Source organism: Eleginops maclovinus, chromosome 5 (genome assembly GCF_036324505.1).
Source record: "Eleginops maclovinus isolate JMC-PN-2008 ecotype Puerto Natales chromosome 5, JC_Emac_rtc_rv5, whole genome shotgun sequence".
NCBI classification, from domain to species: domain Eukaryota; kingdom Metazoa; phylum Chordata; class Actinopteri; order Perciformes; family Eleginopidae; genus Eleginops; species Eleginops maclovinus.
In genome coordinates, this window is record NC_086353.1 from 1,982,221 (window position 1) to 2,006,729 (window position 24,509).

At 41.2% G+C, this 24,509-nt stretch overlaps 1 protein-coding gene and 1 long non-coding RNA gene across 3 annotated transcripts; one reads left to right on the forward strand and one right to left on the reverse strand.

The window, feature by feature from the left end:
- The first annotated feature begins 1,855 nt into the window (after nt 1–1,855).
- On the forward strand, nt 1,856–23,435 carry akt3b (v-akt murine thymoma viral oncogene homolog 3b). Of its 2 annotated transcripts, none has more exons than XM_063884425.1 (14): nt 1,856–2,172; nt 8,086–8,604; nt 12,707–12,832; nt 12,924–13,035; nt 13,903–14,047; nt 14,243–14,374; nt 14,810–14,875; nt 15,083–15,151; nt 15,785–15,907; nt 16,136–16,264; nt 17,613–17,827; nt 18,278–18,365; nt 19,086–19,188; nt 19,634–23,435. In XM_063884425.1, the coding sequence occupies exons 2-14, from the start codon at nt 8,559–8,561 to the stop codon at nt 19,717–19,719; spliced, it is 1,440 nt and encodes a 479-aa protein (XP_063740495.1). In that variant the 5' UTR covers nt 1,856–2,172; nt 8,086–8,558; the 3' UTR covers nt 19,720–23,435. The 2 variants fall into 2 exon arrangements, with proteins under 2 accessions (XP_063740495.1, XP_063740496.1); XM_063884426.1 differs by lacking the exon at nt 1,856–2,172 and adding an exon at nt 4,007–4,192.
- LOC134865041 (uncharacterized) lies at nt 5,331–10,218 on the reverse strand. Its single transcript, XR_010165891.1, has 4 exons — nt 10,105–10,218; nt 9,206–9,466; nt 8,033–8,106; nt 5,331–5,455 (listed from the first exon to the last, which is right to left on the reverse strand). It is a non-coding gene; the product is annotated as an uncharacterized LOC134865041 (long non-coding RNA).
- Nucleotides 23,436–24,509: the final 1,074 nt, after the last annotated feature.

The following is a 24,509-nucleotide window of genomic DNA, read 5'->3' on the forward strand; positions in this document are numbered from 1 at the left end:
TGAGTGTGACTCTGAGGATGGATGATAATGCACGGTGTGTAATCTGGATCAGAGAGAGGTGAATTAAAATGAACTGAATGTGAACATATATCCAGCAGAGAGAGAGGGAGGGAGAGAGACAACAAAAGCCGGGGACCAACAAAAGCCCTGGATGCCATGAGGAGAGAGATGCTGCGTTCATGTACACCCTGTAAACTCCTGCTTCCCAGTGTGAAGGAACATACTGTACAGACCATGTGTACAGACCCAGACATGGTGAGAGACATGGACAGAATCAACACTCTGGATCAAAATGACTGGTCGATTCATTCATTATTTAATCAATAGATAATCAAATTAATAATTATTATGATTATTGATTGATCGTTTGGGTCGACAATGTGTAGCTTGTCACATAAATATTTGTAGGTTTTTCTCTCCTCCCTTTAATATAATTGTACATTCAATATATTTGAGGTTTTAAGTTTTGATTCTGATTAAAATTATTGTTTCAAAAAATTATCTTTGACTGTGGGACATTGAGACATGATTTAGGTTTATGTATTAATTAATAAAATATGATTTAAAAATAAATAAAGTGTATTTTTATCACCTTTGATTTCCACAAACAGAATCATTATATAATATATGATGCATATCTGTAGATTAAACTACCCATCATTAGATTAGTGAACCTAAGAACGTGTAATGTGCAGCAGTGAAATCAGAGTCATGCTTACAGAAAAGTAGATTTTCACATTCAATCTTTGTGTTTTGTTGGATTGTTACATGACATATATAGGACACCATAAACATGTAAATGATTGACACAAATATAGAAAGGAAATAAATAAATAAGAACAATTGATGTTATAAAGACATGATGTGCAAATGCAAAATACAGATCAATGCAGCATCAATATTAACCCTAAATCATAAATCACTGACTCTTAGGACTTTGATCTTATACAAACTGATACCTCTTGTATGATTTTGAAAACAGGATTTAATCTGGCTTTAATTCTTTAACATTAAGTACATTTTTAAGGTATTTGTACTTAGAGTATTTCTAATGCATGATATTTTGGAGAAAATACTGTACCTTTCAGTACACTACATTTATTTCACAAGATTAGTCAGTGGCTACTTTGTGAGTTCATATAATTCATACAAATATTAAATGAAATTAATTATAACAGTTATTATAATGGATTAGGATAGGATCTCCTTATTTTTCACATATCATTTATAATCCAGCAATATAATACATGATATTTTGAAAAGGGCCAATCTGCACAAGGAGTACTGTCAACGTATTTTGATCCAAATACTTCTGTACTTTTACTTGAGTAATATTTTGAATGCAGGATTTTTACTTATAGTTGAGTGTTTTTCTACACTGTGGTATTATTAAAAGATTGGATTATTTATTCTAACTGTGATTTCTACAGAAGAGGATTTGGGTAGGAAGATTTGGGATGTGACCAAAAGGAAAAGAACATTTTGAGTTCTGAGGATAAGGTTGTTAGAAAAAAAGACAAATCCTAAGTAAAACGTCACAATTCTGAGAAGAAGCCAGAATTATTTAGTTTTTGCTTTCTGAAGTTTAATGATGTTTTTGTTCTCCAAAATTTTCAGAATTCTGACTTTTTCTTTTTTCCAAATTCTGAGGCTTGATCAGAGTTCAATTTTTTTTTGAAACTTTTGGTCCCATCCCATTTGTTTCTCATGTGGCCCTAACCCTCCTCCGTTGATTACACCTTTGAATCTTTTAAATCTTAAACACATTTTTTTCCAGTTGGGTTGAGTCATGTGCCACCTCGACGTCCACATTTCCGTCGGGCCCATGAAGGCAGCAGGAGTCCTCCCAGTCAGATCTGGCTGAACGTGACGTGCCGGAGAGCAGCGAGGTTTCCTGGCGGAGCTGCGGAGGGAGCAGGAGCGGGTCTGCTGTCTGTCTGTCCGTGTGTCTGTCTGCCTGCCACCGCAGTCTCTCGTCTGTCTGTGGGACACACACGCACACAAAAAAACCCCTCCTATTTCTTCAGCTTTCCACGGTGTCAGCGGCTATGGATGCATCGCTGTCCTCCTCCTGTTCTCCCCGCTGTTGGATGCTCCAGTGCCCATAGAGGAGGAGGAGGGGGAGGAAGAGGCGGAGGAGGGGGGGCATCCTTGTCATTCTTCGACTACCAGGTGAGATTATTATTATCATTATTATAAGGTGATATAACGTGTTGGGGGGTTGGGGTTTGTGTGGTTGCACCGGGGTGAGTGGGTTTGTGTCGAGCTCGGAGCGGAGGTTAGCATGCTAGGCTAGCTGCTGTTAGCTTCGTCATCCGCCAGTGTGAGGAGGGATGCGGCGCCGGGATGCTGCTGCTGCAGGAGGGGAGGGGAGGGTATAACGGTACCGTCTGGCCTCGGCCCATCTCCGTGATGAACGACACCCCCAACCTCCCCGTTATCCCTCTTTAATCCCCCCTCATCCCCAGTCTCTCATCCGCTTCAAAACCACAGCATCTAAAGGGTTTTCATCACAAACACATGAACATAATAACCACAGATACACCAACGGTTTATACCAACGGCTGTCAGGTAGCCAGACATGCTAACAAGCTAACGAGCCTTCCAGCCCAACCAAACCCCCAGGAAGTGCGCTGGACGGTGAAGCACATTTTTGGTAGTGGTCAAATGGTGGTACTACAACTTCCGTGTCAGTCTGTGGCGTTATTGGGCCCAAATGGACTTTTCTCCATTGACTTGCATTCAAAGATTCAAAGGCTTTATTGTCATATGCACAGTAGCTACGGTGTAGATATGGCAAATAAATCTTACGTCCCAAAATCCTCCAACAATGCAACATAATATATATAGGACATATAAATAATTTAAAAAATACAGATTCCTGTTGGAATGGACTACCTTAGAATTATATATTTTGTTGCCAGTAGTAATACTGGATGGGATCATTGGGAAGTCATTGGAAAGAGACGGCTGTTTGTCTCAGTGGTCTTTACAGATTAACAAACATAGATTACAACATAGTTAAATATACAAGAACAGTATTTAAAAAAAAAAAAAGATAAAATACAATAAAACAATACAATTAAATACCATGAAATGTAGGACTCAGCCTATATATATTTATATATATTAACTAAATCAACTACCCAGTACAAACACATTTATAGCCTTTAATTGAGTCATTATGTGTCTATACATTTGTAAAATGTTTTAAAAGCTGAATCCAGAGTTATGTTTCCCTTTTTATATTCTGCATAATTAAATGTTCTATAAAAGACCAATATACTGCATCAACAGAAACACAGACTACTACAGTGGCAGAAATATATACATAGGCTAGTATATAAGATAAGATGGACCTTTATTGAGCCCCATAGGGAAATTCAGATAGTACACATGGGATAATAAGAATAAACATGTAATAATACAAAATGATATAAAATAAGAATAAACATGTAATAATACTGTGAATCGAAATAACAAAAATGACGAGTTGAACTGAATTTGAATTTAAGCTACACTGCGCATGCGCTATGGACCCACATACGGGTACTTTTGCTCCGTCTATTTTCTGCTTCATTCGCCACTGAGCGACTCTCATTGGAATGAACAGGGTTCCGCCTCCAACGCTGTATCCACCTCTCTTTATACATCCATGTTCCAGCTGGCTAACATTAGCATTAGCATTGCCCCTCCTCCACCACCTCCTCCCCGCTAGCATCCCTGGCTAGTTCGCATCCTCTCCAGCCGAGCCATCACAGGCCAGCCTGTCTCACACAACCATCTCCCCCCGACCCTGCCGTATCACACCGGGACTATTTTATCCCGCTTAAAACAACGACTCCTCGGTTTGAACGTTGCAGCCAACCAGACATTTATTCGCCCATTGATATAAAACAGAGCACGCCAAACGGATGTTGTTATGTAACGAGATAATGACACCACACGCCCTTGAAACAAAAGCTGTTGTTTCAGTATTTGTTTGTTTGTGGTGCGGTGCAGGAACCGAAATCATGGTGGATAAATTGGAGACAGTGTTTGGGGGTTAGTGGCGGGGGTTTGGTTTGGTGTAACCGAGGGCCGCAGCTGTGAACCGGCTTCTGAAATATACAACGACTGCTCCTGTCAGCCATTGTTTTTGTTGTCATCGGAGGGCTCTCATTTGTTTCCAGCCTTGATCTTCCCATTGATGGTGTGTGCGCTGTGCATTGAAGGAACATGGCTAATTTACCTTAATTATGTCTCACAGTCGTTAAAGATAATATCGTTGTTACCTCTGGTGAAATATGTCCCTTTTTATTGTGAGTTTGTAAATATTTGCTGCTGATGTTTATTTTTTATTATATTTTTATCTTATTGTATCTTTTAAATATCTTGAACTTGTGTAGTGCTTGACAACACTGCTGCTGGGACAAAGTATTTTCCCAATTTGGGATGAATAAAGTATCTATCTAAATACCACATAAAGGTTATTTCACAACATGATATGCTTTGCTTTTGTCAACCATTTTATTTTTGTTGGTTTTGGAGGATCTATTTGTTTCCAGCCTTGGATCATCATATTGATGGCCTGTGCTCTGTGAATTAAAGGAAAGAAAAGGATATTAAAATGTCATGGTAATAGTAGTGAATGCTATGGAGGGACAGGGCCAGTTTGACTCCGACATTAAATATTTTTTTTAATTGAAGGAGTCTTACCTAAATGTTATTTCACCATTGCAATGCTCCTGTCAACCATCTTTTGTTGTCGTTGGAGGGCTCGTATCCGTTTTGCATCTTTCTATCTTACCAGTGATGGTGTGTGCGCGTGTTGCAGGAACATGGACAGTCTAGATTCGCATCATTACAGAGAATATGATTGTTACCCACATATGTAAATGATATATATATAGTATTAATATGCAGGATTAATATCTAAAGGTTATTTAATCACGGGTAACATGATATAGTCATTTCTGGGATAGGAAGACTACATAGTCATGCTCTTGTCAGCCATTGTTGTTGTTGTCACCGGAGGCCTCGCACTTGTTTCCAGCCCCTTGTCTTCCCATTGATGGTGTGTGCGCTGTGCAGTGAAGGATCATGGACTGTCTAGATTCACAATCATTATGAGGAATAACATTCTTACCCACAATGTGTACAGTTTTAACGGTAATACAAGTTATGTAAAGATGATGAAATGCTATGGAAGTAAAGGTCAGTGAGACTATGAGAGAAACACATTTTTATCGGTGATTGTCTTTTATTTACCAGAAGTAGGACCTAAAGATTATTTCACCATGTGTAACATTACATGGTCAATTCTGTGACAAGATGAGTGCACAGTCACGCTCCAGTCAGCCATTGTTGTTGTTGTTGTTGTTGTTGTCTTTTGAAAGCTTTCATTTGTTTTCAGCCGTCTGCCTTCCCGTTGATGGTGTGTGTGCTGTGTGTTGCAGGAACATAACCAGTCCGCCTGCAGAAATGATAAATTGTTGTTTAAAATCTTTATAGGCCATGTGATTATTATTACCCATAATGCAATAAATATGCTAATTTCAACGAGATAATGAAATGCTATGGTGGAAAGTCCATGTGAAAGATACGATCATATTTTATTTTCAAATGCTTTCTAAAATACCAGCTGTGGGACATAAAGGTTATCCCATGATAGGTAACATGATACAGGCCATTTAGCGATAAGATCAAACTCCAGGGTCAGAATTTGTTTTTCGTTGTTATTGGAGGGCTTGCATTTGTTTTTCAGCCTTGTATCTCCACATTGATGAGGTCTGCTCTGTGCATTCAGCAAACATGACCAGTTTGCTCTCTATAACATCTCTAGCTTTTTACTCCTAACGTTGGTGGTGAGATGTCACATTATGATTCACAGTCTTTACCCATAATGCCCTCAATTGTGCAGGAATGGCTTTAGTCTCGAGGGAAAATCGACTCATCATTTCTTTAAAAAAATCATGCTCCATTATTAAATTCCTTGTAAAAATACTAGTAGGATTGGGACCTAGAGGTTCTGTCATTATGGGTAACATTATGGGCATTCTTGTCATGAGATCAGATGAAACTTTGTTGATTGCATAGAGGACAGGTTCTGAGACAGCGAAATGCAGCTTAGCATCTAACCAGAAGTGCAGAGTAATGTACATGTGACAAGTGGTGTGATAAATAATGAATATAATAAAAGAGCGGACATGGATATGCTGCATATACAAAGTATGGACGGTAATGAATATGCTAACATAAAGCTACAGTGTGAACCCTAGGGCGTGAGCAGCAGTTACAGTTGTAGTGTGAGATAATACACAACAATCATGTATGAATCATTGTTTGTGGTGAGACCTGAACAGGAAAGCTTTTTGAAAGATGTTCGCACTATGCATCAGCTCTATTAGTGCTCGCAGAGGGGCTGAAAATCAAGATATGCATCTAATTTGTAGGGCTATTTATCAATCGTCTTCTAGATTGTTTTGGCTCTGAGTGGCGTAGATAATGTTACGGCTCAGCCGAGGAGGACGCCATTAATGTTTACATCTCACGCTGTCATGAGCCTCTTATCCCTGAGGAGATGCTCGCTTGCTTCTGCGCAGTGATACGGCTGCCTGGTTTAGTTTAGTGGAAGGAAAGTAGTTCCTACGTGGAACTGCTCACATAAAGTTCTTTGGGTTGTGTTGAATAAACCGGGTCATGCTTTTGGTAAATTATATTGCTGTTGAGTTTTAAAAATATTCTTTTGGAGTCGAAAGTTCGAGAGCTTTGTAGTTGAGTTATGTTTCAGAGAAGGCAGACATCTCCAACACTCCCCAACTCCTTATCATTTCTGTTCCTCTGTTGGTCAGTTCACAGACAGGTAGACTGAGGGTGACGGACAAAGAAAGGAGGAGGGTAGGGCTGAATTTATATCAGCTGTTTTTATTTAGTCTTTGTCCTTGTGTTAAATGTCAAAAGTGCCGAGCAGAGAGAAACATATACGCTCAATTTCTCAATTGATTGATTGATTGGTCTAGAAAATGCCAAAAAAGGGATCAGACACACCTATCATAACTTCCCAAAGACTAAAGTGACATTTTCAAATTGTGTAATTGGTTTTACTAACCTTTTGAATAACTGCCGGCACAGGGAGAGAAGGAGTAAGGGAGGAATGGAGGGGAAGAGGAGAGGGTGAGGTAGGAGAAATGCAGCCAAGGAAATGATGGATGGATGATTTGGAAGAAGAGAAGGATCTAAAGGAGGGTCAAAAATAAGGAGGGGAGGGAAGGAGGCGGTATACAACGTTAGGGAGAAGAAGTTGGAGAGAAGAGGAAACAAGAGCAGGAAGAAGATTGATGTGGATTGACCAATGACTGAGGAAGGGTATAAGGACGTAAAAGAGGAGGCACAAGTATATATTGAAGGAGCAAGAGGGGGAGAAAGTAGCTAGTTATAAAGGTAGGAAACGAAGGAGCTAAGTAAAGAAAAAGGGGTCCCATGGAAGATTTAAGGGAAGAGAAGAGGAATAAATAAAAGGTTGAGGGAGAGAAGGAGACAGGAATAAAACTAATGAAGGGGAGGGCAGGATGTGAGGTAGTGTATGATGTAAGGAGGCAAGCAAATTTAAAGGAGAGAGAAGGGGGTAAGGGAAGGAAAGTAGGGGCATGTGACGGAGGCAGTTAGAGAAGAAAATAATTAGGGAAGTTTACAAAATCTGATGAAGGATTGAGAAGATGAGGTAAAAAGATTGTGCAGAAGTAGATAAGAAAGGACCGATTGTGAGAAAGAGAAGGGGAAGAAAGTAATGGGGATAGGAGGAGAAGATGTGAGGAGACAAGGAAATGAGGAAGGGGATAAGAAAGAATGAGGGATAAGAGGAGGGTAGATGTTAGGTAACGACTGATGGAAAGAAGGAATTATTAAGGAGGACAAAAAGAAGTTGGTGAGGTGTGAGGAGGCAATGAAGGAAGGACACAAGGATGTGAGGAGACAGGAAGTGTGTTTTAAGGCTCAGAACAATAAGTGGCGTCCTGCTGTATTTGCTGTGCGAAGGAAACCATCCACTAACCTGCTCTGTTTGGTTTTCTGCCCTCTCCTTTCTCTGCCTCCGTTTCCTTCCAGGCTGACTCACCGCAGGAGCGCCTGAACACAGAAGAAGAAGAAAAGCAAAAAGGAGAAGTTTAAGAGAACAAGGGAGAAACAGAGTTAGAGAGGCAAAAGGGAGGGAGAGAAATAGGGGAGAAAAAAAAACGATAAAGAAGAGCTGAGGGATACTAAGAGGGAGGAAGAAACCTGAAGAAAAAACAAGAGGAAGTTGGGTTGGCGGGGCGAGAGGAGGAAAGAGAAAGTGATTTTGGGGAAAATAAAGAGTGAAATACACTGTTCAGATCTGTGGGAGACCAGTCAGCAGATCTGAGGTCAGGTGAGAGAGGGCGCAGGTAGATTGGAGGTCGGAGGTCAAGCGGCGGTCAGACTGAAGGCTGACTGAGCTTCAGCTGTCCCGCCACCCCCCCACCCCCACCCCCCCTACAGCCCTCCCTTCACCGTCAGCACACTGGGAGAAGTGGGAGGACTGGTGACGAGGAGAAGCCACCATGAGCGACCTGAACGTCGTCAAGGAAGGCTGGGTCCAGAAAAGAGGTGAGTCATGTTTTCCTCCAGAGATGGGTTTTTTATATTTGACTGATTTCACTTTTTCAACATTTCCTGAGATATTGATTCTAAATGAAGTTCAATCATAAAAAAATGTAAATAATCAACATTTTATTTTGAATTAGATAAGATTAGATTAACTTTATTGATCCCAAATCAGGGAAATCGCTTTGTTAGAGGTGGTATTAATAAAAATGTAACATATACATACCAATGGTAGAAAGACGAGTATATACAAGTACACGATATCAAATATACAGAAAAGTTATAATATACTCTGATTGACCAAATACTCTATTTATCCCAAACTGGGAATGTTTTCTTCCTCTTTTTGTTATGGTTAAACTCTTAGATGTCCAGCTTTTTGAGGGGAAATGAATTAGACTTTTCAAATATAAACTACATGTGTTTTTCAAAGATCTACGTCCTTAATCTGTCCGGTTAGAGCATTTCCACATGATAAGAGTCAAGGCAACCCATCATGTGGTTTGGGCTTTATATTTCTTTTGTTGACAGTCAGAAAAGTATAGAATAGCTCCTTTCTTTTGGGCTTTTCTGAATGTTTGTATTAAATATTGATGTAACATACCTTATCATTGAATAAGTGATGCAGCAGGAGTGGTGGCTGAACCGCCTGGCACAGCACATTTCTTCGTATTCAGAGTTTCTCTAATGTTTACTGTCAAAGGTCCCAGCTTTAATTTACCTTCCTGAGTTAGTTTAACTCTGTACAGTTCACTGAAGGGTTTCAGTAAAGAGGCTGATGTGTCCAAGCCCTTTGGAGAGTCCAGAAGGGGTTTGATTACAAGTTCTGTAGACAGCTGTAAGACATCATCACCGATCTTTGGATCTAAAAAAAGCAACAACAGGACATTTTGAATTATATTGTAAACAAAATATTTCAAGCCACCCATGAAAGTCTGATATCTGTCCATACATCTGTGCATGAAATGAATTATAAATGATATGCTTGGTTGTTACAATAGGATTTGAAAGAACACTGTGTGCTGGTGGAGAGCTTATGGAGGGCATCCCAGAGTCACTAGGCAGGAAACGCAGAAAAATATAGTAGACTAGTAAATCTGCTCGCCAGGACTGATCAAACAAGTGTTGCAGCCTACAGTATTTGTATTCATTTAATCAATAACTCACTAAAATGACAGGAAATGTGGGAAAAAAATGCCATTCTCTTATTAGTCATCATAGTCAAGTTAAGTCAGTTTAATCTATATTAAGCCAGACTATCACATACGTTTATTCCTCTTAAAGAACAGGCTTTGACTGTAATGTACAGACCATCACAGCAGCCCTGTTTAGTGGTATTGAGCAGGATTTGACAGCCTGGCTCCAAAATGTTTCCTTTACGTCTCCCCTCAGATAAAGGTGTTACCACAGCTGACATTATCTGACAGAACGGGAACAACAACACTAAGATGTCGCTTCTCCTTTCTGTAGTCTTCTCACAGAGGAAGCTGATTTATTGCAAACCTGACACTTGGATTGAAACATGGCGGATGTGTTCTACTCCTTGTGGCTGTCTGTGTTGTTGTTGGTTTGATTGAATTTATGTATCCGTCTCTCTGCCGTGGTTTAAGGTTTTTCTCATTCAGGGAAATGAAACACGTTCGGCCTCAGATGGCTGCTGCTCTCTTTCTTTCCTTTTCTAGTTCCTTGTATCAACATAAACATACTTCATATTTAAAGGGGCACTATCATGCTCATGATCAGGTTCATATCAGTATTTAGTGTCTCTAATGTCTCCATGCTTTAATGTTCAAAAAGCTCTTTATGTTTCTCATACTGTCTGTGCTGCAGCTCCTCTTTTCACCCTCTGTCTGAAACCAGAGCCCAGTCTGCTCTGATTGGTTAGCTGGCCCGCTCTAATGTGATTGATCAACCACTTAGAGATGTCCTGCCGCTTAGCCTATCACGTACAATGTGTTGGAGCGCTGATCAATTGAAGTACAAGTGTTACATAGTGATGTCACTATGTACTTTAAGTTATCAAAGGAGTCTTATGGAGGCGATTCAAAGCACAATAGGGCCTCTTTTTAAAGAAGGATTCAATTATTATGTGGTGTGAAATTGGAGCACACATGTACGTAGCTGTTGTTTTTGAGTAGTTTGTTTACACAGAAATGAAAGCAACAGAGGACTGGCTGAATCTGTTCTTCTGCAACTTTCAGTCAATAAACAACCAAACAGTTTTCACTCTTATCTTGTGAGAACTGGGAGGGAGAGAAACAGCTTGGTAATGCTCCTGACTCTTTCTATCGCACCTTTAATTGGCTCAATGTAAATCAGTAAACACACAATTTAGTTCATGCGATTAAATCCAACCTGCCATACACCATCTAGATGTTGTCACTACTAAATCCTGCGTTTAGTAAGTGAGGTGACAAAGTAGTGTGTGACTGTTCTCTTAAAGCTTTGTTTAACTGGTCCGTGCTACAACATGAGACCAGTGTGTTCAGGTGAATTCCCTGTCAGGGTCTCTGAGGAACGCCATCAGATCAGCTGTGTTCTCGCAGCTTAGTGTGCCCGGTTTGGAGAACAGCAAGTCCTAACAATGGCTGTGTACCTGCCAGACGGCGCGCAGGGCTTTGCAGAGCTGCAGCCTAGTCTGAGCTGCACTTGGCTGCCGTGTTATTTCCCACAGTGATTTCTGTGTGTGTGTGTGTGTGTGTGTGTGTGTGTGTGTGTGTGTGTGTGTGTGTGTGTGTGTGTGTGTGTGTGTGTGTGTGTGTGTGTGTGTGTGTGTGTGTGTGTGTGTGTGTGTGTGTGTGTGTGTGTGTGTGTGTGTGTGTGTGTGTGTGTGTGTGTGTGTGTGTGTGAGCTGGAGGTGTGTTTGTCTGGCTGGCAGGCAGGGGGAAGTTTCTCTGTGGCACTATGAGCTTACAGAGGATGACCTAACGCTCTGGTTCCTTCCTCTCCGGCCCACACAAGTCCCCCAATTGTTTATTGCACCTCTGTGTGCTCTTATAATTCAGGCCAAACGGCCCTCTCAGAGAAAAACTGCCCCGAGCTGCCTCTCCAGGCTGTTTGAGAGCAAAACTCAAGAGTTCACACGCAGTTCAGGACGCTTTGGAAAGTGGGCCGTAGAAACTGAATATTTGAGAAACACAGAAAAGACATTATAGTTCCTTGGTGCCATTATTTCTATATTTGGAGCCTTAGTTGTACAGAATTCAATGTGTTCATGAATAGAGGATTCTGTTGATGAACAACCGGTAGCAAAGGAAGGTGTTTGGAGAATTGAAAGACTTTATGAAACAGCATTTGCTTTAATGCTAAGTGCTTCCTGCCCCACAGGATATTGGGACGGACATATGGAGGAACCAATTAAATCTGTGTACAAAAAGGAAATGACTCAATGTGAGAGGTCATTAAGAGAGGCAGGACTGTTATTTTACACTTTCTTTTATCCAAATAAGATAAGGTACACCTTAAAGTAAGGTGAGGAAAATTCAGGTGTCATAGCAGCATCATTAATGGGGATAAAACCCAGAGAGGTGCAGGTAAAAGTCGGAGCGCAGAACCACAACAAGATCATAAAAACTGGAGACCATGACAGGGGATCACACCCCTCGACTCCAAAAAGGTTCTTAGCTTTTCCCCATCTTGCACTTTCTACTGCCTGAATGCTGACACCCTTGCTAAACTGAAAATAATTCACTTTATATGATGATGTAATAAAAACGGTAGGTATTCTCCAAATTGAAGAGTCTGACAACAACTTTTAAAAACATTTTTGCATAAATAAATACTATTTATTCCCCCCCTCCCCACAACACCGAAAACAGCTTAAATGATATGAGACTGAATAATGCAGGGATATGACGCTTCCGTATCATTATCAGGCTGATACCAACATTAGATATGTATAAATGTATAAAAAAGAGATTGACTAGCGCGCCAGCACATTGTACGTGAAATGCTAAGGGGCGGGACATCTCTAAGTAGTTGACCAATCACAACAGTGCTGGCCATCTAACCAATTAGGGCAGACTGAGCTCTGGGCTTTAGACAGAGGGTGTAAGAAGAAGTCCAGACCAGGGTATGTAACCGGTTGGTGACTCCTCTCCTGCAGGCGAGTACATCAAGAACTGGCGACCGCGTTACTTCCTGCTGAAGTCAGACGGATCTTTCATCGGCTACAAGGACAAACCGCAGGACTCTGACCTGGCATACCCCCTCAACAACTTCTCTGTAGCAAGTAAGAGACCCACACTAAACAGGGAACATATTTCATACCATGAAACAAACAAACACATTTCTAAGAACCTCCATCTCTCTGTGACACCCAGAATGCCAGCTGATGAAGACGGAGCGACCCAAGCCCAACACCTTCATCATCCGCTGCCTGCAGTGGACCACGGTCATCGAGAGGACTTTCCACGTCGACACTCCTGATGAGAGGTGAGCCTCCTCCTCCTCCTCCTCCTCTAGAACTAAGACCACATGTGATTGCCAATATTTCAAGAGATGCAGGTCAATATTTCCCATAATTCTTACCCGAAATTCAATTAAAGTTTCAGAATTTAAAGAAATTATAATCAGAGACGGGTTTATTGCCGTATAAATGTACACACACAAGACATTTGACAAGTGTTGTTTGGTGCATAACAATAAACAGTGAGTAGAGGTAAATAAAAGATACAAATCCAAATGACCACTTTTTGCTTTCTGCAGAAACGTTTTGCACAGGATTTGTTTTACCAATGTTCCCAGTATTAAATGTGCAGAGGTTATGTCGTCCAGAAGCTCCAGAAACACATGTTTTTAATTGTCTTGAGGAGCTGCTACCTCTGGATTACTCTCCAGACTGTCAATTACCAGGAAAGGGAACTTGCATGTTGAACATTTGAAAAGGCGTGGCTTTAGGGACAAATGAAATCTGTGGTTCTCAGTCCTGAACCAGTTTGTGTCCCAGCACAGGGAGAAGAAAGACAGGAAACAGGGGTGTGGGTCATATACATTATGACTGGTTACCTGTCACAGGACTCTGCTAACAACATCCTCTAACGTTTCACAGGAGCAGCACAGGCTCTCTGTCAGAGTCGGTGTGTGAAATAATAATAATAATGCAAATTACTCGTGTTTTAAAAGAAGTGTGCAAAATCTGCAGAGGACAGTGCATGATTCATAATATAAATATCAGACAAAAGGCCTTTCAACTTTTCCAAAGACTCATGGTCAGTCTAAAGCTGAAGCCACAGGTAAAGCGATAGAAACATTTTAAAAAGTGAGTGTTGCCTGGTAGTGTAACCTGTCGCTGTCCTACAGGGACGAGTGGGCCGAGGCCATCCAGATGGTTGCAGAGTCTCTGGCCAAGCAGGAGGAGGAGGGCATCCTGTGCAGCCCCACCTCGGCCATCGAGAACGTCAACGAGGAGGAGATGGACACCTCCATCGGACACTACAAACGGAAGGTGACGGATCACCTGAGCAGAACAATAACCCCTCCTGCTTTCCAACAGAGGCGAACATGCTAACACATTTAACCTTTTCTTACCCTGTCTCAGCAGTGTTAGCATATGTGTGCTATCAAAACCATAATAAGGGTAATAAGTGTGTTGAATGATGGAGAAGCACCTCACACACTCCTGTGTTTTCTGTGTGTGCAGACAATGAATGACTTTGACTATCTGAAGCTTCTGGGCAAAGGCACTTTTGGGAAAGTCATTCTGGTGAGGGAGAAGGCGAGCGGCACCTACTACGCCATGAAGATCCTCAAGAAGGAAGTCATCATAGCAAAGGTCCTTTCATTATTTTATTCATTTCACTTTTTATACAAACACATCCATACTCTCGTCATCTGTTTTATCCATTTCCATTAAGCTATATTCACAGTCATTACAAAGAAAGAAAAGAATAAAATAAACAAACATATTTTATTGGTGGATTTGTAGTTTTCTGGAGAGCGTGTTTACGGTCACTGGATGGAGATGACATGTCATGCAGATCCATCATGAATTGATATGATATAAAATGCATCACCTTCTGTGTCAGTGGAGAGATTTATATTTAGAAAGCTCAGTAACAGATTGGTTTTGAACTGGCAGGGGCCCGATGTTCACACACCTCCCTAACAATTACATCCTCCTCCTTGTGACTAAAACAAGCAAGCGTCTCCTTTTGTCTCCTGACTAATCACCACGCCTCTTCTTTCCCTGTTTTATCTCCCGTCGCAGGATGAAGTTGCTCACACACTCACAGAAAGTAGGGTATTAAAAAACACTCGGCATCCATTCCTAACTGTGAGTATCAGCATGTCGATGAGAACGTTACATGAAGACGCACCTGTGCTGTGCTGCTGTAAAATATGTGAATATAAATAAAGAGAAGCAGATCAGAGACTTTTTTGATACAGAAAGAAGGAAGCACACACCTCAAAGGTTCTTTAAAAATATAAATGTGTTTGGAACAAATGGCTGAGCAGAGTTTTAAATGTGTGTGTGTTGCAGTCTCTGAAGTACTCGTTCCAGACGAAGGATCGGCTGTGCTTTGTAATGGAGTACGTCAACGGAGGAGAGGTGAGACTTCAAAGAGTCGCTTTTAAAAAAAGAAACCAGTTTTTGATGCCGGCTGATGTTCTGTCTTATTTTAACACGGAAGTTATTTCAAGATTTATTGAAGAGCGGCGAGGAGAGCTTCAACAGAAAGGACTCACTCTTTTAGAGAGATGTAGGAGTGTCTGCGCGGTCGGGGTTTTTAATGGAGGTGGAGATTTAGTACTTGATTTAAATAAAAAAAACATCTTCAGAATGTATTAGTCATTTCTTATTTATTGTCTCGTTTAGTCAAAGGTTGTTTGCCATTTTTGCTGTTTGTTTTTAATATTTGGTGCAACCTGGATTGTTGTTGGGAGAATTATGCAAACGCATGCATGGAAATTAAACAGAAACACCAAAAAGCGTGGAAGGAGTGAGAAAGCTGCACCTCGATAAGAAAAGTTACAGGAATAAATATTTGTATATATATATATATATATGACTGTTTTGAAACTGTATTTCCTTACAGTGTTGCTTGATTGATTGCATTAATAATTAATCCATTATTCAAATGTTTGCTGCGGGCTGCCACGGCCCCATCACTGCAGCTGATTAGTACTTTTCTACCCGATGAATCAACCCTAAAAACAACATGTCTGTTGTGTTTGTCTGCAGCTGTTTTTCCATTTGTCAAGAGAAAGAGTTTTCTCGGAGGACCGCACCCGTTTCTACGGCGCTGAGATCGTCTCCGCTCTAGATTACCTTCATTCTGCAAAGATCGTCTATCGGGATCTGAAGGTAAACCTGGCAGGAATCTAAGGTCTATCACCTGGTTCTTCAAAGACAAGAAGGCGATGAAGGGGTGGAGGAGACTCGGTGGATGACATGTTTTATTCAGTTTTGGTTTCTGCTTTACTGCAATCAATAAATACAGTTTGCAATAAAAGCATATGCAACACTGGAGTTTACGGCTGATAGTAGAAAACGGAGGCTCATGTTTTCCTTGTCTGTCGTCCTCCTCACCAGCTGGAAAACCTCATGTTGGACAAAGACGGCCACATCAAGATCACAGACTTCGGCCTGTGCAAAGAAGGCATCACCGACACTGCCACCATGAAGACCTTCTGCGGGACTCCAGAGTACCTGGCTCCTGAGGTCAGAGGTCACACTCACACGGAACTACAGAAACGATTGGATTCGTTTTTCATTTGTATTATTATTAATAATATTAATAATAAAGTGTATTCAATACAAAGATCGAGGGTCGGAGATTACATTTTAATCCAAATTTAAACAGTATTGTCGCACTTGGGAGACTTTTACTAATTTGATGTTTGAATCATTTAATTGTTGTTGTTTTTTTTAACTCGTTGAAATGTAGTTCATTTAAAATGATTTATTTTGCGCTTGAATGCTAACCAGCCACTCAGTCACACATATTTCCCACAGTAAAACTCATGATGGGTTTACTTACAGCACAATGACTCACAGATATTTGCCTCAGCCACACACACACACACACACACACACACACACACACACACACACACACACACACATTATGTCATTGTTGCAGAAGGTCTTCAAAGTTGGAGAGAAAGACGTGAAATCCAAAATAAGCTGCTGAGTTTCTTTTCAAATCTTTGCCGGTTTTTGTAGATAAAAAACAACCAGAATTCCTTTTTTGGAAAAATGGAGGATGCGATATACTAGCATTTACTATAACTGTTAAATATAAAAAAGGAAATATCAATCTGTTAATAATATATAATGATAGCATTTGGTAATTACACCAGAGCCTTTTAAACTTTCATTAAATAGACAAAACAGACCCTAAATAAGATGAATTGTACTCGTAGTTTATTCTTTATTACCTGTTTTATACACTTTTTTATAGGTAATCCAACTTTTTGTGAATGACTTTGGTGACATAAATGGTGTAGTGAAAATGTGAAAGTAAAACCCCAAACTGAGTCGTCTGTCTTGATCCTGCGTGTTGTCTGTCCTTCAGCCACAACCACCGGGAGTCAGATTTGTGGAAGTACCGTCACATGTCTTCCTCTAACGGCAGCTCAATGTTTATTTACAATGAAGCAGGATGTCAGGGACTTATTTCACTTCTTCTAAAGTGGTTCAGGGTGGAGATCTTGAATCCAATTCTGAGGATTTGAAAGCGGATATCAGATCAGTGAAGGACACAAATAACTGCACGGCCTCTTTCGTTATTAATGTTCAACACTGTTCAAAAGGTTGGGAGCTCTTGCCACAAAATCTGAATTAGGTCCAGTGAGATGTCTAACAGGAGAGCTCTGTATTTCAGAATGCTTTCATTCTTTTGGTCGTGGATACTTGTATGAAGGGTTTGGAGTGCAATGCTTCAAACGGACTTTAATTTAGACAGAAAGACAAATAGATATATTGTACACTGCCTCCTGTTCTACTTTCAATATTAACTTTTTATAGAAAACATTTTGGTTAAATCCCTCCCATGATGTGTGTTCAGGTGCTGGAGGACAACGACTACGGCCGGGCGGTGGACTGGTGGGGTTTGGGCGTGGTGACGTACGAGATGATGTGCGGCCGCCTGCCGTTCTACAACCAGGACCACGAGAAGCTGTTCGAGCTCATCCTCATGGAGGAGATCAAGTTCCCCCGGACGCTGTCGGCCGACGCCAAGTCGCTGCTGTCAGGGCTGCTCATCAAGGACCCCAACAAACGGTACACACACTCACACACACACACACACACACACACACACACACACACACACACATAATAATAATAGTACAAATGAAATGCACTTTAAGCTGAAATAAAACATATTGACCTCTCACGACCCAGTTTCCTACCCACAGAATAATCTATATATTTGGTTTAATGTCCCAGAATGCACCAGTTAATTCCCCATTCCAAACCTCCAGCTCGACGTTACAGAGAACAATCCTCCCTGTGATAATCGGTGTTCAGTAAAGTGCCGTTAGACAGATCTGGCTGCTTCTAATTTCCCTCTCTGATTGTCCCGGAGGCGTTTCTGAAACGGCTTCACAGCGAACTCGCTCACCCTGACGGTTATTTTGGGATGCGTAGCAGGTGGATATTCTGGGTCCATTGATGGAGACTTTGTTGGAGCGACGTTTTGATGTCTTCTTCTTCTCTGTGTTCTGACAGGCTGGGCGGCGGGCCGGATGACGCTAAGGAGATCATGCGACACAGTTACTTCAATGCAGTCGACTGGCAGGACGTCTACGACAAGAAGGTGAGAGCACGAGACGTCATCCCGTCTTCACCGGTGATTTATCTCAAACAGCCTACCTGAGATATTCTGGGATCAGGGTTACCTCATTATTCAAAAAAAGCGTGGCTGTTAAAAGCATTAACTCCAAAATAGAAAAACAACGACCTCATCTTTACCTCAGTAGAAGAACAATAGGACGTCCAAACAATGCTCTAAGTATTTTCTTTTGCAGCATGTCTGTTAAACCAAACAAACCTTATCTTTCATTTCATTGCATCATGTTTTTAGTGTATGTTTGTTGCATACTTATATTTAATGTAAGGTGTCTTTGTGAATTTATAATAGAGAAATATAAATAAAATGTATTATTTTGTATTTATTTAAAAACCTAAAGAGTACTTAAATCTAAATACACTGAAAGCACCAGAAATAAAACGGCGCAGTTCATAATTAATAATCCCCCAATTAATCTTCATATTTAATATTTTATTACTTTTTTATTTGTTTTTATTCTTGTAAATGTTCTGTTATTTTTATTTATTTTCTTGTCTTTTATAATCAGGATTGCTTTGGTGACACATGTCAAATGTCATGCTAATAAAGCCTTTTGAATTTAACATATTATTAACAATTCCTTGTATTTTTGAATCCTTAAACACCAAACTCAGCTTTAACAGCTCTGTCTCTTTCTGCCTGTCTCCTTCTACTTCCGGTCTCCTTCTACTTCCTGTCTGGTTGCAGCTGGTCCCACCTTTCCAGCCGCAGGTCAGCTCAGAGACGGACACACGCTACTTCGACGAGGAGTTCACAGCACAGACCATCACCATCACCCCGCCGGAGAAATGTAAGCACCTCTCTCTGACCTGAATCTGTATCATCATACCCAGTTAATAATCTCAGCCGAGCCAAGGATTAGTAGTTTACGGTATTTATGAGTAAATCAAGTGTTTGATAACTGGAGATTTGTACCTGCAGGGCAATCACCTTAATCATGAGTATGTGTTTTTTGAGTCCATGTCTGTCTGAACCACGTTTCTCAGATGTGATGTGGTTATCACATTCAGTCACTATTGTCCCTCTGCAGACACCGTACCATGCACCTCCAGGCTTTGTTTATGTTTGTACGACTGCATGTGTAATGTTGCATTCTCAATATAATGGTTATTGAACGTGTGAACATCAAACCAATCAAGATATTGACTCCATAGACGGTCGGACTGAGCCCCGATCACATGACCAACACATAGATGTCCTCCTCTGACTCTCTTCGTCTCTGGTCTCTCTTGCAGACGACGAGGACGGGATGGACGCAGCGGACAACGAGCGGAGGCCTCATTTCCCACAGTTCTCGTACTCAGCCAGCGGGCGGGAGTGAGCCGGCCGGTGTCGTCCCCATTCGTGGCCATTTTTGAGGAAAACACGTAGCCATTTTAGGAAAAAAAAAATACCAGTCTCCCCTCTTTTTCTCCTGCTCTGCCTCCTCACAGACGGGGAGAAGTCTTTTTAGGGACTTTAAAAAGAGGTTTTTGCACAGTGGGATAGACTCCAGCCGGTCTCCCCACACTAAAAAAATAAGTCTCCTACATTTTCAGCGCTATTTACTGCAGAAGGCAATGTTTTTGTTATTTATTTTTTCTCTCCGTCAGTATTCAGTTGTCGACCCGGGTCATCTTTCTTTTTTTCTGCCCTTTTTTTTCTTCAAATCTTCTTTTGACTTTTTTGCACTTGGTTTGGAAGAGCCGTTTTAGGGAACAAAAAACCAAAAATGTTGCCTTACGTGTGCAGATGTTTCGTATCATACCGACAGGGTGTTTTGTTTTGTTTTTCGGGGAGAGGGCGGGCGGGTTTTTCCGGGGGTTATGAGAGGGGAGGGGAGGGGTGGGGGTTATTCTTAGTTGAGAATAAGTGCATGGCTCGTGGTTCACTCAAAAAAAATGACAAAAAAATATTTTCTTTCTCATGCATTTGCCATGGCAGCGCACATTCCCCCAATCCCATGGCAATGAAATCACTGTCTGCAGATAAACTTAAAAAAAACAAAAGAAGGACGAGGACGGACGACTCTGTATCATCCTCTCATCGTTGCAGTGTTACTACTTTCGTATTTTTTCAGCCCCATGTGAGTTTTTGTTTTCTTGCGCTTTTACTTCCAAGTGTGTTCTTTTATTTTGAAAACAGGAAACACTAAACTGCCAGAAACTGCACAGTTCACTCAGGCGCCACAGAGCACAACCGCGTTCAAACTCAGCTAACCGCTCCAGCTTTCCACAGCCGGCAGGGGAACGAGGCCTTCTCTGCTTTCTCACCGCTTCTCCTCCTCCTCCTCCTCCTCCTCCTCCTCTTCTTCACCTCCGCTCTTTGTTTCCTCATCGTAGCTGTAGGACTAGTGGAATGGGTGTTTACACAGGGAAATGTGGCTTAATGTATGTATGTAATGTATGTATGTTGGACATGGGGGTCAACTTTATGCTGTCATAGCAAACACACACACACACACACACAGACACACACACACACACGTATTTACACTCAGACACAGGAAACAGCTGTGACTGAAGTCGACAGTTTACTCCAAACAAAAGCATATTTGGTGTTTTCATATCAGACTACGCAATGCAGCTAAAGGCGTGTCTTTCAGAATCAGCTGGAGTTTGTGAGGTGCTGCAAGACGACGCTTTCTGGAGCTTTCTGAAAATGTAATGATGCACAGTAGCCAGGGTTCCATGCAAATGCATTTTGCTGAATTTTATAGAAAATCTGCTGTAGAAAATACAGGAGTGCCCGTCCCCAGACTCTACCGTTATGCGATTATATGATGAGTTTGGTTCATAGAGATGAGCAGCAGGTGGTGCCAGTTCCTCATGCAGAAAACCATTACAGCATTGTGGAAGAAAAGGATGCAACGAGATGATTTAAACAGCAGTCAGTGACTATTAGCATTTCCTGTGACGACTCCAACAGAAAACTAGTTTTGCCAGTTTAATGCTTTTATTGTGAAGCTGCAGCGGTAGGAAATGTTCAGCTTGCATCAGACGTTACTCTCTGGGGGATGTTGCCACAGACACCCAGTTTGTTGTCTTACAAATGTAGAAATACTGCAATACTTTAATCAGCATTTTAATACCTGCACAGACATTTAATTAAAGGAAAATGTTTGCGTTTACGACTTAAGGGTGCTTCAGTTAAATGTTAGCGCAGACTAAAGTCACATCCAGCTTCATGTAGACTACATCTAATGGTAGTTTAGAAATACACCCAGGCAGAATTAGCACAAACCTAGAGAGTCCTGCCCTGTAGTGGTTCGAGAGCAAATTAAAAAACCCTCAACTGAAGACTGGTGATAACTAAGTCAGACCCTCAAATATGGAGATCTCTGTTGTATATCATATTAAAGTGGATCTATGGCTGTTGGACTGACTGGATAAGACATCATGTTGGGTTTTGAGGCTCTGGGATGGACAGTTTTCACTATTTTCTAACGTTTTAGAAAACAAACGATCAATCTACACGACAATTAGCCAATCAATCCATAATCCAGATAGCTGAATGTGACATTCTGGTTTAGTATTGACAATTCTCCCAGGAGGAAAATAAAAACAGGTCAAAATGAATTTGTTTTGGAGGAAACTGTCCACTGAATATAATCTGCTGCTCTCGGTACACACTCTTCAGGGTTCCTACACACATCCAGAAAGGTTCACTTCAGTGGGAGAGGTTTAATGGGAGGGATTTCCGGGTCTTTAAAAGCTGTTTGCAAATGCTGAAGATGATCGGAGAATATGGTGTTCTTGGCGTCCAGGTGTACAAGTGATGAGACGCATGACTGTGAAACATATCGAACAGTGAGGGAAGCTCTATAGATCTTTTTGTGTGTGTGTGTGTGTGTGTGTGTGTGTGTGTGTGTGTGTGTGTGTGTGTGTGTGTGTGTGTGTGTGTGTGTGTGTGTGTGTGTGTGTGTGTGTGTGTGTGTGTGTGTGTGTGTGTGTGTGTGTGTGAGAGAGAGAAGAATTTGGATCTTTATTGGGAGTGTGTAGGAACCCTGACCACACACACTCACATTCCATCCATACTCACACACTGATAACAAAGAGACTGTTTTTAGACGATAGATCAGAGTGAAGAAAATGTAATTTATCACACGGACACTAACAGAAACGTGGCTTCCAGATGCAGGCCTTGTGTCCTGTCAGTATTATGAGAAACATTTATACACACACACACGTTTTTAAACCTATAATGGTATCAATAAATCACTCATCATGTCACGAGAAAATCTGAGCCGTGAGACACTCCTGTAAGAAGACTGTGAGGACTGCCGGAGAAAAGGTCACCCCGAAACTCCTTGATGTAAATATGCAATGCCTTTTTCTTTTTCTGGTTTTGGGTCTATCGTGGCATCTTGACAGACATTCAACATGTGTTTCTGTGTGACTGTACTTCAAGCTTGCTGATGAGAATAGTGACTGAAAAAACAACAACAACCACGACTCTGCATTTAAGAGAAAAAAGGAGGAGAAAACTGAAGGACAGTGTGGAAGACTCGGACCCTTCTGCTGATTTATCTTTTTCTTTGTGTGGGTCGGTGATACTCGTTATGGGACGATGTTTCCCAGCCCGTTGACTCCTGACTTCCTGTGAGAGGACGGGACTGTAACTGTGGAGTCTGCACTGTCATGTCTGTCCCCTGCACCCTCTTTAAAAACTCAAAAAAATACTAAAAAGTGGGACCATGGATTACATTTTTTCTTTTTTGTTGCAGTGCTGGTTTCATCAGGTTGTTCCAATCCCCTCATCCCTCCCCCTCCCAGGCCCCTCTTTTTTGTACCATAGTATTTGTTTTATTTATGTTTGTCATTCTAGGCAGTGTTACCTTGTATGTCGTTAAAAAAGGCACCTCTTGAAAGTCGCTGAAGGATGATGATGATGATGATGATGATGGATGCATTAACTGAAGTCTTTTTTTCTTTTTTTTTTGGATCGTTTGCTTGTTTGTTTTCTTACCAAAACATTAGGGCAAGAACCCAGTAGTGGACTTGCGTTGCCGTGGTAGTATTTATTTTGAATTAAATTAAAAAGAAATACATTTCAGGGTTTCCGTTGTCGTGACTCTTTCTTTCAGCTGGAGTTATTCTTTTTAATTATCTTTCTTTCTTCCTTTCAGATAAAAAAAAATCACATTGTACTTTAATTAAAGAGGCCCTAATCCGCTCTTTGGGGTGTTCCCTTTCCTGTAGTGTGTTAGATTGGGTTTTGATGCATGTAAATGGTCTGCAAATGCTAGAAATGTCCCTCCCACACACTCCCCTCGCCTCCATTGGACTCCTTTATTTACTTACGGAACAGTGATACCTTCGCATTTCTATTGGCTAGCACTCCAACACATTGAATGTGATAGGCTAAGGGGGCGGGACATCGCTAAGCGGTTGACCAATCACAACAGAACCGGCCAGTTAACCAATCAGAGCAGACTGGGCTCTGGTTTCAGACAGAGGGTGAAAAGAGGTGCTGCAGCACAGGCAGTATGAGAAACATAAAGAGCTTTCTGAACATTAAAGCATGGAGACATGTCCCAGGAGAGACACTACAGACTGATATAGCATATATTGAACTGAACAACAACATGATATCTGCTGATACTACAAAGTGTGCGAAATGACAACTGAGCGGGCTCCAATCGAATATACCCCTTTTACACCATGTCCAGCTGTGTTCATTTCACTTTACAGGTTTATTGATTCAACCTGCTGTTAAGGAAGAAATGATGTTTGGGCTTTCACCTCAGTTCCTCACAAGGGATGTTTACTCTGGGATGCAGCAGTTGTAAGATCTCAAATAAAGCTGGAATAAACTCCAGGCTAAAAGGCTTCATTTATACTGGGGACACTGGAGACATGTCCCCACCACTTTAATTTGTTAAGAATGTTCTGAAGATAGCGTGCAGACAGAATTGTTCACTTTTGAGAGGTTTTGTTTGCACGGGAGAACATGTGGAATCTGGAGGACTGTTCTCACTTCTTGGTTATATGTCTGGCGACCCGAGTGGGACAGCGTAGCATAGTTACTGAAGTAGTTGTCAAAAAAACCATTGTTAGCATCCAGTATGTATATATGGATTGTTTACAGGGGGGTGCTTAATGCTGTAGTGGTTAAAAAAAAACAAACGAG